The 16,340-nt window shown below is 36.8% G+C and overlaps 2 protein-coding genes across 3 annotated transcripts; both read right to left on the bottom strand.

Moving 5' to 3' along the window:
• Positions 1-1,135: 1,135 nt before the first annotated feature.
• On the bottom strand, positions 1,136-5,073 carry LOC137747104 (probable disease resistance protein At5g66900). Of its 2 annotated transcripts, XM_068487114.1 has the most exons (7): positions 4,874-5,073; positions 4,703-4,775; positions 3,927-4,581; positions 3,404-3,807; positions 2,742-3,103; positions 2,385-2,596; positions 1,136-2,238 (listed from the first exon to the last, which is right to left on the bottom strand). In XM_068487114.1, the coding sequence occupies exons 1-7, from the start codon at positions 4,936-4,938 to the stop codon at positions 1,397-1,399; spliced, it is 2,613 nt and encodes an 870-aa protein (XP_068343215.1). In that variant the 5' UTR covers positions 4,939-5,073; the 3' UTR covers positions 1,136-1,396. The 2 variants fall into 2 exon arrangements, with proteins under 2 accessions (XP_068343215.1, XP_068343216.1); XM_068487115.1 differs by lacking the exon at positions 4,703-4,775 and having other exon boundaries at positions 4,874-5,027.
• Positions 5,074-6,591: 1,518 nt separating this feature from the next.
• LOC137749041 (probable disease resistance protein At5g66900) lies at positions 6,592-10,779 on the bottom strand. Its single transcript, XM_068489225.1, has 5 exons — positions 9,868-10,779; positions 8,955-9,295; positions 8,275-8,633; positions 7,940-8,151; positions 6,592-7,710 (listed from the first exon to the last, which is right to left on the bottom strand). The coding sequence occupies exons 1-5, from the start codon at positions 10,544-10,546 to the stop codon at positions 6,875-6,877; spliced, it is 2,427 nt and encodes an 808-aa protein (XP_068345326.1). The 5' UTR covers positions 10,547-10,779; the 3' UTR covers positions 6,592-6,874.
• Positions 10,780-16,340: the final 5,561 nt, after the last annotated feature.

Genomic DNA, 16,340 nt, shown 5'->3' with positions numbered 1-16,340 from the left:
TAATTAATGCACAAATTCTATATTGGGCAAAAATTCCTTTATCATTATGATTTGGTTAGAAGAAAGTATTTGAAGAAGAGAAGCATTGCTCACCATTGGAGTCATGTGCCATTTCGAGCTTATCCATTTGAAGAAAGAATATGGATCAAGACTTCGAACACTCGTAAATTTCTTGTGCTATTGTACCTGTTATGGAAAAGTTTGAAAGGCCTTCCAAAAGATCGAGGGAAAACCAAAAGTCAACTAAAACTCGAGGACAATTTTTTTTCGAGAAGAGGAGTATGATGCAATGCATGACATTAAATATAGCTTTTATATTAAATTTGATTGTTTGTGGCTTTTCATCTTTCAAGGCTATGTTCTATTAGGTTTCTAGTAACTATAATCGTTATTAATAAGTATTTATCCTACCAATGTATTATAGTCTCTCTATTTAAAGGACTCCATATGTATGTTTAGGGATACTTGAATGAATTAAAATTGTATTTGCCTTGTACATTTGAAAAGAGTGATTTCTCCTTCTAAAATCAAGCATTTGGCTTGGTCGTGTGTGTGAATCCACAATTAGTGATGTGAGCGAGCTCCGTTGCCCCGGGTTGGGCAAATCTCAAGTTATCTATCCCCCTCTTCTCGAGACCTTTGGTTATGCCCTGCGTCAATATGACTCTGAGATTTCATTCACACACATTCACCATGACATTCGCTAGAGAGATAGTGAAGGAATATCACTCCAATTCTAACGGTTATACACTTTTGGCGGTATTCAAAATACATCAAAGCAATCTTAACTTTTCATCTTACACCCTATGAGATGTAGACACTTGGCACCTTACTTAAGACCTTTGAGAATCAAATAAGAAAGATACAACCAAATCAGCACTTAGTTAATTATTCTAGTAACATAAGCTAGAATTATAACTGCTACATTAGATCACAATTTACACACTAACAAAAACTATGCTACAGTCGAGTTTACATACGTCGCACTAAAAACACAAACCAGAGTTTGAAGAACAACGTTCACTGAGGATACACATATCAGAAGTTAGTCTTGTGTTAGTTAATTATTCTAGCAACATAAGCTAGAATTATAACTGCTCATTAGATCACAATTTACACACCAACAGAAACTATGTTACAATCGAGTTTACATAAGTCACATTAAAAACACTACATACACAAACCAGAGTTTGAAGAACAACGTTCACTGAGGTTACACATCAGAAGTGAGTCTTGTGTTAGTTAATTATTCTAGCAACATAAGCTAGAATTATAACTGCTACATTAGATCACAATTTACACACTAACAGAAACTATGTTACAATCGAGTTTACATAAGTCACACTAAAAACACAAACCAGAGTTTGAAGAACAACGTTCACTGAGGATACACATATCAGAAGTGAGTCTTGTGGAGCCAATTTAGGTTGATATTCTCTTTGGCCACAATTATCCTTACGTTGTTGAGACACGACGAGAAAGATTCCCATAAATATTTTGTCTCTTCATCACAGACCACTTCCTCTAACTGCTCAAGATCCACGACTGATGGAGGCAGCTCTTGCAACCTTGAGCATTGCCTCATGTTGATCTTTCTTAAACTACTCATTTCACCAATGTCTTCGGGCAACACCTTGATGCTGAAGCAATCAGATATATCAAGAAAGTTTACCTTTCCAAGGTTCTTCATCGAGGTTGGAAGCTTCGACAGTTCTGTGCAGGATCTTAGCCTCAACAATTCTAAATTTTCCAACTTTCCAATCCCTTCAGGCAAGGCAGATAGCTTATGACAGTTAGTGACACTGAGCTTCCATAGTTTACTAAGATCACAAACCTCGGCGGGCAATTCAATTAAATCACTGCAATAGTCGATGTTCATTTCCTCTAGATTCGGGAATGCTGACGAGATTGAGATGGAACAGTTATTGAAAGCTTGACCAATGTTACACATGAACAAGGATATCTTCTTCAGACTCGCCAATTGTATGGGATTCTTGGTTATGGAAAGAATTGAGATGCGTTCTAATCTGATTCTCTTAAGATTTGGTAACGAACTCAAAAGTTGGAAGTTACTCAAATCAGCAGGTAAGAAACCATGATTTGTGACTATCACAGCCTTCAATTCATCCATGTTCACCACAGATTCAGGTAAGCCATAGTTCTTTGTCTGGAAATTCAATACTAAAACCTCAACTTCTGGCATTTGCATGTTGTGCCATTTAGTTGAAAACCCTTCATCTGCAAAGTAACAACCATAAGTGTGAGGAGGAGAAACTAAAAAGAAACTATTACTTAATGTGTGCGCGCGTGAGTGTGTGCAAGGATGACTAGTTATTTGTGCTTGTCTATGTAATTGCTAAAGAGAAAGGGAGAGATGGAACAACCAGTTGTTATGGATAATAAGCGGGCCTTCATCGGCTGATGCTTCTGTTCTCTCCACCATTTTGGAAGATTGTCTCCACATATGTCAATAATCAGTCTTTTTCTATGTTCTACCGGTCCTTTTTTTGTGTTGTAGATAGCCAGCTCCCGAAGAACATCATGCTGGGTAACAAAGTGCTCACTATAGTATCCGTCCCCCTCCATCTTGTCCTTCCTGGTCATGATCAAAACTAATTTTCTTAGAAGAGATTTCTTCAACCAACATATTGCAATAACAAGTTATTCGCATCAACCAGTCGTGTATATAAAGGGGAAAATAGAGCAAAAATATTATACAAGAGAAAACAAAGCATGCACACCTTGTAACAACAAGATTGGCTAGACTTCGTTTGGTTAGCTCGTACAGGTTTGCAATGCACTCTATATCTGTATCGACATCATGTAACTCTGCCCAGATATCAATGAGGGCAGCAGCTGGGATTCTTTGGTCTTCCGGAAATGAACCTAAGTCTAAGAAACATTCCTTGATGACAACCATTTCTTTATCCAAGGCACCCAAGCTTCGTTCAAGGCACAAAAGCAATTCAGTCTCTGAATCAAGAATAGAAAAACCTTTAGACCATTCAATTACTCTTTTTTGCCATATCTCTATAGGCTCCCCACAAAGCGATCTCCCCACCACTGTAATGGCAAGTGGAAATCCCTTGCAACGCTCAACTATCTGCAGGATAATTTTCCAAAACAAAGTCAACTAACTTTTAAGTTGCAGAACCAAAATTCAAGTTATTAAGATGAGAAAATGGCTAAATAACTATCTACATTATTCTAATTTTAGTTTTAGGCCACAAGTAAGTATGCTTAAATGCATATTTAATCATGGGTTTATATGGTAAATGGATATGTTCATTCACTCGGTTGTGGATGCTTTTGCGTAAAGGGAATATAATATCTTGATAATTTTCCAAAACCAAGTCAATTAACTTTTGACTATACATTTTTGTGCACGGCAACTAAAAAGTACCTTTTCTGGAAGATCTTTTGGAATATGAGCGCTCTTATCTCCAAGGGATGCTGAATGATGAAAAAGTTTCATCGCATTGTCATGATCCAATGATTGCAAATGATAAGGGAAACCATATCCCCGAAATTCAGACCTAGATGTCACCAAAAACTTGTGATTTTCTGTTTTGAATTGATCAAACTTCTCCACAAGGGATTCTGATCCAGACCAAACATCATCCAGGACAATCAGTAAAGGATTCTGCCCTTCTTCCTTCAGAAAACGTTGCAACAACATCACTGCACTGACTTCGTTTTCAAAAGTAGGTGCCGGGAAACCCTTGCGTTGATATAGATCTTGAACAATATTTTCCAATTTAGGCTTTTTTGAAACCGTGATGAAGAAGATATTATCCTTGAATGTATCTATCCAATGAAAACATAATGAATCAGTCATTGAGGCATCATTTAAATCTGCCATAATTGTACAAAGAAAAAAAATATAAACAATTCCGAGTGCTAACTTATAAATATATGATCGATACCTTTGACATCCTTGTCTTGACAAAACTTTGAAGCCAAAGTGGTTTTTCCACATCCTCCGGGAGCAGTCAGCACAACCATTGAAACATTTTTGTCCTTTAGAAGCTTCATCTTCAACTCCCTCAGAGGACCATCCAATCCAACCACAAGCGGTGGAAGTTGAGGTACTGCACACCAAGCATCACTGTCGGGTTGTTTCGGTATCACCAGATTCGATTCAATTCTGCTGAGCACGTTCTCTATATTCCTCACCGAAAGGGAGCTGTCCTTCATATCCCTTATTCCCTGAACGTTTAGTATTTCCAAAAGTCGTTGAAGAGATTCATCCCATTCAATCAGCTTGTTGGCGTATTTGTACCTTTTGTACAAGCTCCACCATCGAATCTTCTTGCACTTCTTAACCACCTCTATGCCCTTCTCCAAATGTTCTTTCAAGTCTACCAGTTCCTTATCCGATAGATCCAATTTCCTGTTGGATTTTTCTATATCCTTCAACAATGGTGCCAAAGAGTCTAACCTGGATTTGATCTCTTTGAGAAGGGGCGCAAAAATTACATTCTTGGTAATCAGCTCATCGAGGACATCATACAGCACATTGAACGCTGTTCCGAGAGCAGCCCCGCCGATAAGGCCGCCTGCTCCACTCATTCCTTGATTCTTCACAACAAAAACCAACACCAAAATCAGAAAAAACTTACAAAAATACAGGAAAATTGGCCGAAACGACCACTTTTCACCCCATTGCGGAAATTATCAGTTTTCAGTATGTCGCCGATACTTGATAAGAATTGAGAATTTGAGATTTGATTTCGGACCGTAGCCACTTTCCCAAAACAATAACAGATTCGAAGCTGTAGAAAAGTGAGACACGCTTAAATTTGGTTTCCAAAATAAAGAGATTCAGAAATCAAGCAATACAAAGTTAGGGTTTTGGCATATAAATACTTACTACTGAAGCTGGATAGAAATTTCGGGGTTGGAGAGCGTTGACTTCAACAGTAGCTGCACCACCATGTCCGGGAAATTTCGGAGTTGGAGTGTGGAGGGAGACTTGGAAATTCACCACGAAATTGCATCATGTCTGGGAATCTTTCACGGTGAGAGAGAGAGCCCACCAACCATATTATTAAATTGTGACAGCCACTTTCGAAAGGAGACAAAAGCATAAAGACAAATCCATAGTTTTGAAAGAAACGGCCAATATTTAACCACGAACCAATGGGCAATAAACGGCCAATATTTAACCATATTTTGAAAATTTCAACTTTGCAATATCGACGATATCAACTGTACTTGCATATAAATGGCATATAGATTATATGCAATGGCGGATTCATGATTTTAAATTTGAGAGTTCCTATTCATAAAGGTAAAAATATATATAATCAAAATTAAGATTGAAAAGTTAAATATAATATATTTTATTAAAAAATTATACGTAAAAAAATATTACAAGCTATAAAATCCCAATTTGAGCGTCTACGACGGGGTTTCATAGTCTAAAAATGTTCTATGATAGCTTCATTACCAATACATGAAAAAACATATTTCTCAATGTAAACAACTAAATTGTTACTCAACTATCTTTCCAAAACAAATAGATGGTGCTATTAGTTTTGGCTTGAAAAATCTCTTCATATTTTTTATTTCTAAAATTTAACAAAAATAAAAATTAAAAAAATAAAAAAACACAAAACATATACCAATTGTTAAAAAGGATCCTATTTTCTTTCTTCTTCGGATACGGTCTAGGCAAATTTAAGTAAATTTATTATATACCTTTAGTATTTTGATGAATTTAAAGTATAAGATAAAGTTCAAATAATTACAAGTTCATAGTAATTTACATAATATTTTTAAAGATCATATTGATTTATATTGAATTTTAAGACAAATTAGTGTGTTGAATATGTGGGTGTAGATTGCAGATTGTAGATTGTAGAAAGCAAAATGAGGCACTTGGACGCATAAAGAGGGGGAGCCACACCAATTAGCAAAAATACACATAGTGACTGACAGCCCATTTTTCTTTTTTGGAAACATCAACTTCATGCTAGCTGTCCAAACATGATTGGACCAATTTAAAAATAAATTAAATGGGAAAGTTTGATGGTGGCCAAGTGGGAATGAAAGGATGAGAGAGAAACTCATTTATCATCTTCTTCCTCCTTTCGTGAATATAATAGCAAACCCAGAAATTACAGAACACACTGCACAGACCTCGTGTTTGAGTACGAGGGGTCCCCCAAAAATTTCTAGCAGCGATTGAGGGTCGTCGACAGGTCCTAGGACCTCCCAGGTCTCTCTGTAGATCCTCCACTGATTATATGTCTGCATTAAATTAAAATACGGTAAACTACATTTTAAAATATGTCAATATATAATAGGTAATGTTAGAAAGACTAAATATATAAATAAAATTTTGAAAACTAAATAACATGTAAGCTGATGATTAATTTATTACTTAAGCATTGATAAACGTGTTCATTCATATTAATGATACATCATTTAGTTTGTAAATTTTGTCTCTAAATTTAGTCTCTCTAACATTACCTAATAGGCTAATATCTATATCAGAGTAAGCAACAAAAGAAAACTTACAGATATAACCAAATGCATAATTTACATATGAGCCATATAAAAAATAATAATAATTTACATATGAGGTGCAGTAAAAACATATTTTTTGTATAATCCAAGAAAATATAATACACATGATTGTGTAAAACAATAACATGACAATTACACAAGATAAAATAACACATAATTTCTTGAGACGCGAGAGTTGATATAAATAGTCTTACAAACTGATGTGATGAAACATAGAAATTGAACAGAACCAAGAACGAAATCAAACAAGAAAAATCTAACAAGAAGATGGAAGCTAAAGAAAAAAATGCAACACAATCAGAAAGACGTTGCTCCATCATTTATTGAGGAAAGACAGGTCTCACAACTGAGGCTTTTCGAGCCAATTCAGATTGGTTTTTTCTTTTGCCACCTTGATTTTGTCTCTGGCTAAGAACGATTCCCACCAATGTTTCTTCTCTTCATCACAAATCACTTCCTCTAACTGCTCGTCAAGATCCCACACTGATAGAGGCAACTCTTCCAATCTTGAGCATTGTCCCACGTTGATCTTTCTTAAACCGCTCATATTACCAATGCCTTCAGGCAACTGCCTAATGCCCAAACAATCATACATGTCAAGACAGCACAACTTAGTGAGGTTCTCAATCGAGACCGGAAGCCTTACCAAGTCTGTACAGGACCTTAGTCTCAGTACATCCAAATTCTCCAGCTTTCCGATCTCTTCAGGCAAGGCAGATAGCTTATGGCAGTTGGTGATACTGAGCATCTTCATATGAACAAGATCACAAAGCTCGTCAGGCAGTTCCACCAAATCATGGCAATAGTCAATATTCATTTCCTCTAAACCTGGCCAGGCATCTGAAATTTTGATGGAACAATTGTGGAAAGCTTGACCCATGTTACACATGAACAAAGATATCTTCTTTAGACTCTTCAATGGTACGAAGTTCTTGGTTATGGAATGAATTGAAATGCGCTCTAATCTGATTCTCTTCAGATTTGATAATGATTCCAGAAGATCAAAATTACTCAATTCAGTAGGCAATAAACCATAGTTTGTGACTATTAGAACCTTCAGTTTATCAATTTTCTGCACAAATTCAGGTAAGGCATTGTTCACTGTCTTAAAATTCAAAACTAGAACCTCAACTTGTGGTAGATGAACACTCTGCCATTGTGTTGGGAACATTCCATCTGCAAACAATATGCTACGAGATATGAGTAGCACAGAAATTATATGAAACTTACGTGCAAATTTTAGCGTGTGTCTGTGTGTGCATGTGTATATATGCATATGCTTGTGTCTGTGATCATGTGTGTGTGAGCACGGACGAATGTGAATGTACGTGGGTAAGTGTGCTGGTCATAGGTAGACGTGCAATGTGCACATATATGCATTTTATAAAGAGAGAGATGGGACAACCAGAGGAGATAGATAATAGGCGAGCATTGATGGGATGAGACTTCTGCTCCGTCAACCACTTGGGTTGATTGTGTCCACTTACGACAATCAGTCTTTTTCTATCTTCTATTGGGTCTAGTTTTGCATTGTAGATAGCCAGCTCTCTAAGCATATCATGCTGGCTAACAAAGTGTTCGATATAGTAGTCATCCAGAATCTCTATATTCTCCTTCCTGGTAACAAGCCAAACTCAGTCAGTTGCAGACTTGCAGTTTCATGTTATGGTCAGAGCGAAATGTGAATGTGGACATTTTCAATGAGAATATTATACAGGAGAAACTTAATAGCTTGCGTACCTAGTGATCACAAGATTTGCCAGACCTCTGCTGGCGAGTTCTTGGAGGTTCTTAATGGACAGAAAGTCCTCATCTAGCTTATATAACTCTGCCCACATATCAATGAAAGCAGCAGCAGAGATTCTTTGATCTTCAGGAAATGAAACAAGGTCCGTGAAACATTCCCTGATGATAACCTCTTTTTCATCTAAGGCATCTATGCTACTTTGAAGGCGAAGAAGCAACTCAGTCTCAGAATCAAGAATAGAACCTTTAGACCAGTCTGCTAGTCTTGAACGCCAGAATTCTGTAGCTTGTCCGCGAAGTGATTTCCCAGTCACTGTAATGGCAAGGGGAACTCCCTTACAGTGCTTTAGTATCTGCAGGTTAATTGTACCAAATGATGTCAATTACCATCTGGGTTGCAGACAGAAAGTTCAAGTTTCTTTTGACATCTCAATGGTTTCATGAAAATGGTTATTGACTACCTACTTAGCTTCATTCTTATTTTAGTTTTGGTTCTTAATTAACATCACATGATGATCGTTTGCAGGTTCATATGGTAAAATGGGCGTTTGCTTCTGTATGTGTATACATATCGTAAAAGATCAAAACAATTTATTTTCCCCACTTTGTTGCCCCTATAATTTGTGAGGCCTTGATATGTATAAATGTTGTGAATTGCATAGTGAGAAATAAACCTTTCTCAGAAGATCTTCTGGAACAGACGAGCTATCTCCCAGGGATGCTGAATGACGCAAAAGAGTCATCGAATCTTCATCATTCAAAGCCTTGAGATTATATGGAGTGCCAAATCCTGGAAATTCAGATCTCGATGTCACCAAGATCTTGTAATTTCGCGATTTCAATTCATCAAACTTCTGAAGAAGAGATTTGGATTTGAACCAAACATCATCCAGGACCAACAGTATAGGATCTTGTCCTGCTTCCTGAGACTTCATAAGTTGATATAGCTCTTGTAGAACATCTAAGTTGGGCTCTTTAGAAACGGTGACAAAGAAGATATTTTTCTTGAATTTATCTATCAAAATACAATACAAGAAATATGTTAGATAAATGTGAAAACAATGAACAATATACTATGGCAACATTGAAGAGTATGAAACGAGTGAAGCAATTTTCTTAATGGAACCTGATCAATCATGAAGCTAGTGTAGTAAATGCTTCGTTACCCGGTCAAGTAAAATTTTCTACCCATGGGATTTTCCAATTATATTCCTCTAGGACTCAGATATGAACTGTATAACAGAAATGGGGACGATTCTTTACTATATAATGCATGAGTGAACTATTATATCCGAGACATACCACATATTAGTCATGGAAAAAAGAAAGCTTTAATTTCGAAACCAGATATCCAATAAGATTTGATATTCAAGCATTTGAAATATTACATTTGTGGATTCACTTTGATGTTATATATATCCGAAGCTGGGTTTGATTTGGGTGATGTTATATATATACAAAAGGCTTCAAATCAACGAACGACATCTATAACATACGACTAGTAGTAATCGAGAGAAAACAATGTTAAATTACAGATTACTTCTACTATAACACTTCTCAATTAGTAATTAGAAAGTATTATTATACCTTTGACTTCCTCATCTTGACAGAATTTCATTGCCAATGTGGTTTTCCCGCAACCTCCGGTAGCAGTCAGCACTAACATTGAGACATCGTCCTTAAGAAGCATCTCCTTCAAATCCCTCAAAGGCTCATCCAATCCAACTGTAACATGTGGAGGTTCAGGAACTGAACCCAAATCATGAAATCCTTCTTGCTTTTGTATGACAACATTCTCTTTGTTTCCTACCAAACTATTTTTCTGGACAGTAGTCAAGGTCTCCTTCGACACGGCCAAGTTCTCCCTCGAAACAGCCAAGTTCTCGAACCCGTTCCTTATTCCCTCCACAGTCAGTACCGTCAACAACCTGTTTAGACACTTGTCCAAATCAAGAAGTTGCCTGGCGTATTTATACTTTTTGAAGCCTTTCCACCAGTAAAGTTTGTAGCACCTGAGAACTAGCTCCTCCCCATTCGCCATTTGTTTCACAATTTTTTCTACTTCCTTGTTTGATTGATCCAACACCTCTTTGTACTTCGCTATGTCTTTGATCAGCGGCTTTAACGCCTCTAGCGTGGAATCGAGATCTCCGAGGAGCTCTCGAAACATCATAGTCTTGTCCTTGACATCCTTAACAACCTCATACAGCACAGTAAACAATGCTCCTACAGCAGCACCAGCAAAAAGCTCCCCAACTCCTCCCATTCCAGCTTCTCTCAAACAAAACCCGACACCGAAAAATCCGAAAACTAAGAAAAATCCGAAAAATAACTTGTAATAATTACAATCAAAACTTGAAGACAAGAGAAGAACATAGCAGTATGAAAAACCCAAACAAAAATGCTCTCTTGATATAAGGAAGAATCCGATTCTGCTTCAATGGGAGGCTAATATTTCCTGAGTTGAATCCATTGACTTACTTTTCCCTGTCCCCATTGACTTACTTTGTGGTGAGAATATATTGAGGAACATATGCTGGAAAATACTTTCAGCATCTTTCATGCCTCCAACGTGCTCCTGCAATAGCAGTATAGAGAGCGAGGCTCTATTGAGTACAACCAGCTAATATTGGTGCTCCTTGTAGCTAAATAGAACAATGAGCTTTTGATGAAAAATCATCAATCTCAAACTACTGGGTTGGTGTCATTCTCAGAAGTGAATGTTGTTTCCCTCGAAATGAACACCACATCTTCTCGTGGCAATAATTACAAATGAGGATGTGGCCACAAACGAGGCCAGTGGAATGGGAAAGGCAAGAATCATGGTGTCCATTCTACAACCAAGGTCCAAGGCATAATTTAAGCCCGAGCTTCAAATATGTAAATCGCCACAAGGTAAAGCTCATATGAATAACACTCCTAGAAATCCTGAAGGAGTCTCTCATAGGTGTGGTGGTAGTCACTGGGCGCGTGCCTGCCGGACCCTTAAACATCTGGTGGACCTGTATCAATCCTCCATCAAGGAGAAGGGTGTTCATCGACTAGGCTAAACTAGTCGATATACCTAATCCAGTGTTCGATTTATTAGGGCAATTGAACACAACCTACATGGATGTCTCAGACTTCATTGTGAAAATAGGGAATGAAGTATATGGACCTGATTGAATCATTTTTGTGTTTGATGTGCTCTTATTATCTGAACTTGTAGTTTAAAGCTCGCACTTCAATTTAGTAAAAGGCATTTCAATTTCTTTTTATTATGAATAAATTGCTTTTAACTATGATTCACTTACTCAGCGAGCATGGATAAAAATTATGGTTATTCTCAAAACAAGAGTAATTGCAAAGATATTTGTCTTACAGATAGCGTAACCACGCATATAGTACTTCGAGATCGAAAATATTTCTCAAGCTTGATGCTTACAAAAGTAAAGGTAACAACAATACCAAGTCAATCAAATGTTATTGAAGGCTCAAGAAAAGCCCAGATCATGTTACCAAATGGAACAATATTGTCCATACAAAATGCGTTGTACGCTACTCGATTTCCTCGAACTTTGTTAAGTTTTAAAGACAGACGTTTAAATGGATATCACATTAAATAAAATGTGCAGAAAATGTGGAATATCTATGCATTACCTTCAATGATACCTAGAAGCGTGCATTGGAGAAGTTGCGTGGTTTATTGAGTGGATTGTATTATACATACATAAAGACAATTGAAGCACATACTGTCATGAACTAGAAGTTCATTAATCCAAAAATTTACATGCTTTGGCATGGCCGTCTGGGTCATCCAGGATCCACCATGATGCATAGAATCATTATCAACTCTAATGGACATTCATTATTGAGCAGATACATTGCTATATCAAATGATAACCCTTGCAAGGTTTGTCCTTAAGGAAAGTTGGTAATGAGACCATCACAATTAAAGATTAATGATAAATCCCCATCATTTTTGCAAAGAATTCAAAGGGATATTTGTGGGCCTATTCAACCACCATGTGGACCATTTTGATATTTTATGGTTTTGGTTAATGCATCTACCTGATGGTCATGTGTTTGCCTCTTGTCTACTTGAAATGTAGCTTTTGCGAGACTTCTTGCTCAGATAATTAAGTTATGAGCACAGTTCCCAGATTACCTTATTAAGTCAATTCGACTTGATAACGCTGGTGAATTTACGTCTCAAACCTTTGATGATTACTGCATGACATTAGGCATTGATGTTGAACACCATGTTTCTTATGTGCATACTCAAAAGGGTTTAGCAGAAGCATTTATCAAGCGGTTTCAATTAATAGCTCGCGCTCTGCTCATGAAAACAAAATTGCCAGTTTCTGAATAGGGACATGCCATATTTCATGCTACATTATTATTTCGATTAAGACCTATATCCAACCACTAATACTCCTCAATACAACTCATGTTTGGGCATCGGCCAAATATTTCACGTTTACGAGTTTTTGGTTGTGTTGTTTATGTGCTTATTGCACCATCACAACGCACTAAAATGGGACCTCAGCGCAGATTAAGAATTTATGTGGGTTTTGATTCACCATCTGTCATTACATATTTGGAACCTTTGACATGTGATATTTTTATAGCTTTTTTTTTGCGGAGTGTCACTTTGAAGAAATAGTTTTCCCACCGTTAGGGGGAGAAAAGACCGTTCCAGAAGAACGACAAGAATTGTCATGGTGATACCTATGTTATCTCATTTTGATCCACGAAGCACTCAATGTGAAAATGATCGTTCATCTTCAAAGTATTGATATGCCAAATGCATTTAATGATGTTATGAAAATGACAAAATCACATATACCAGCTGCAAATGCACTTGCAAGAATTGATGTCATTGTTGGACAAAACAAAGTGGCAGCAAATGATTCATCCGGTGCACGCTGAAGCGTAGTAGACCCCCAGGTTCAAAAGATTCAGCCCCTCGAAAGAAGACAATGAGGGCACAGCTGAATCTAAATGAAATCATTCAGGAAAAGAAAATGAATGACTAATTCACAGTCCATGATTTTATACTTCCAGAAAAAGAAAATGTGCATAATAAGACCTATGTCCCTGAAGAGACAGAGGTACATGAAAGCAAATAAATCTTCATAATTAAGCATTTAATAATGAATTGTGGGATCTAAATGAAATAATCATCGACAACATGTTGGCATTTGTAATAGCCATTGAAATCATATTAAGCGATGATATTAAGCTTCGCTTTGTTGATGAATGCAAAACAAAGACAAGATTGGCCTAAATTGAGAGACGCATTACAGGTAGAATTAAATTCCTTGGAAAGGCAAAGTGTTTTTGGACCAGTAGTCCAATCCCCGCCTAGAGTAAATCCCGTGGGTTACAAATGGGTATTCACAAGAAAGGGCAATGAGAAAAATGAGATTGCAAGATATAAAGCATGACTTGTTGCACAAGGTTTTTCACAAAGACCTGGAATTGATTATAAGGAGACAAACTTTCCTGTAATGGATGCAATTACGTTCCGTTACTTAATAAGTTTGGTGGTTTCAAAAAAAACTTGACATGCAACTTGTGGGTGTCATCACCATGTATCTATATGGAAAATTAGATACTGACATAAATATGAAGTTCTTAGAAGGACTTAAGTTACCTGAAACGACTAACAAACCACAAGGTATGCTCTCAATCAAATTAAGGCGATCATTATATAGGCTGAAACAATTTGGATGAATGTGGTACAATCGTCTCAGTGAGTATTTAATCAAATAAGGATATACCAACAATGTCGTTGACCTTGTGTGTTCATTAAAAAAATCAAATTATGGATTTGCTATAATGGTAATATATGTCGACGATATAAACTTAGTTGGAACTCCTGAAAAGCTCAATAAAACTGCTACATATTTTAAAAGCAAATTTGAAATGAAAGACCTTGGGAAAATAAAATATTGTCTCGGCTTGCAGATCAAGCATTGTGGTAATGGAATTTTGGTCCATAAATTAGCTTACATTGAAAAAAAATCCTAAAGCGATTTGGCATGGACAAAGATTATCCACTTAGCATGCCAATGGTTGTTCGTTCTCTAGATATTAAGAAAGATTCATTTTGTCCAAAAGAAGATGATGAAATGGTCCTTGGTCCAAAAGTACCATATCTGAGTGCAATAGGTGCTTTATTGTATTTAGCACAATGCACGAAACTAGATATAGCCTTTTCAATCAACTTGTTAGCAAGGTATAGCTCTGCTCCAACAATTCGTCATTGGATGGGAGTCAAAGATGTTTTACGATACCTTCGTGGGACAACAGACATGGGTATTTTCTACTCCGAGAAATCCACAATGACTAGAGCCTTGTTGGATATGCAGATGCTAGTTTTCTCTTTAATCCGCATAAAGCCCGCTCACAAACTAGATATGTGTTCAGTTATGGAAATATAGCAATTTCATGGAGCTCAACGAAGCAACCATTAGTTGCTACATCTTCCAATCACTTAAAAATACTTGCTCTATATGAAGCCAGTCGTGAATGTTCTTGGTTAAGATCAATGATCCACCACATCTAGAATTCATGTGATCTACCTTCAAAGACAGAGACTCCAACTGCCATTCATGAAGATAATGCAGCGTGTGTTGCCCATATGAAGAAAGGATTTATCAAGGGCGATAAGACTAAACACATATCTCTAAAGTTTTTCAGTACACATGAGCTTCAAAAGGCTAAAGTTATTGACGTCAGACAAATCCATTATAATGAAAATCTGGCAAACCTATTCACCAAATCTCTACCAAAGTGCACATTTCAGAAGCTAGTGTATGGTCCCGAATTACGTCGGCTTGCCAATTAGTTAAATTTGAAGAATGCAGAATCAAGGGGAGATATATTTCGAGGGGAGCATCCATGATACATGCATGTTGTACTTTTTCCTATCAAGGTTTTCACAAGGCAACATAAACATACTTAACACTATACCAACAATCCAAGCAAAGTTGTACTATTTTTCCTTCACTACGATTTTTTCCCACTGGGTTTTTCTGAGCAAGGTTTTAATGAGGCAACTGATGTTGATATGTAGTCATCCAAAGGGGAGTATTGTAAAAGTTGTGGGAGTGAATGCCCACATGTTTTTAGCCAAAGACGAAAAGTGAGGAAGACTTAAAAATAATAGCATTGTTGTTGTTGTATGATGTTGTTCAAAAGGCACTCATTTCACTTTGGTGATGCTTCACAGACATGACTCTACATAAGAAGTATTTTGTGTATGATCACAACACACAGAAAAGAAAATATGTGGAAAGCAATAATATCAATATCTCTTCCTTCCTCTCTTTACCTACAATTCTTTTGTGTTATAATTACGAAAATAAACAGTGTGATACATTGCACCAGCTTCGCTCTTGTTCCTAGCAAAGGTTATCTCTCAAACTTATGCTTATTTATAACACATCTTCAATTATAACAAAATAAACGGTCATTCTTTAAAATTAGAGTGCAACTATTCACATGTTAAATATTAAAATTCAAGGGTGGACCCTTGAGCAAGGAGAAAATGAAGAGAGAATGTTGTTTTAGAAAATGAGTAAGTTTAGTTTGAATATTTTTTTTTTTTGAACAAACGATATTATCTACACTAAGGGGAGGAGTGGGCTGAGTTTTTTGTGGCTAATTTTAATCTGACAGGGAGAGATGGGAGGCGCGGCAGAGAGAGAGAGTAGGGAGAGAGATGTGTTTGTAGGATTGTGTAGAGGATGTGTTATTCCCCCTACTCAATGCCTTTATTTATAGTAATAAGGGAGGGAAGAATCCTTCTCCTCCAAGGAATACAAGTCCTAATAGGGAAGAATAACTAGTTAGGATTTACATATCACACTTTAATACAATGTTTATAACACTCCCCCTTGAGTGTGTACTCAAATAGATTCGGCATCATGTAGAGTTGAGGAAGTCGACTTATCAGACTGATTCTGGGAACACACTAATCTCAAACAAGGTAAGAATTTTCATGTTGAACTAAATCTCACAAAAAAACCCAATGGGCTATGGTAAAACCCAAGTAGGGACAAAACCCATAG

Source organism: Pyrus communis, chromosome 10 (genome assembly GCF_963583255.1).
Source record: "Pyrus communis chromosome 10, drPyrComm1.1, whole genome shotgun sequence".
Taxonomy (NCBI): domain Eukaryota; kingdom Viridiplantae; phylum Streptophyta; class Magnoliopsida; order Rosales; family Rosaceae; genus Pyrus; species Pyrus communis.
This window is presented reverse-complemented; position numbering and strand designations above follow the sequence as displayed.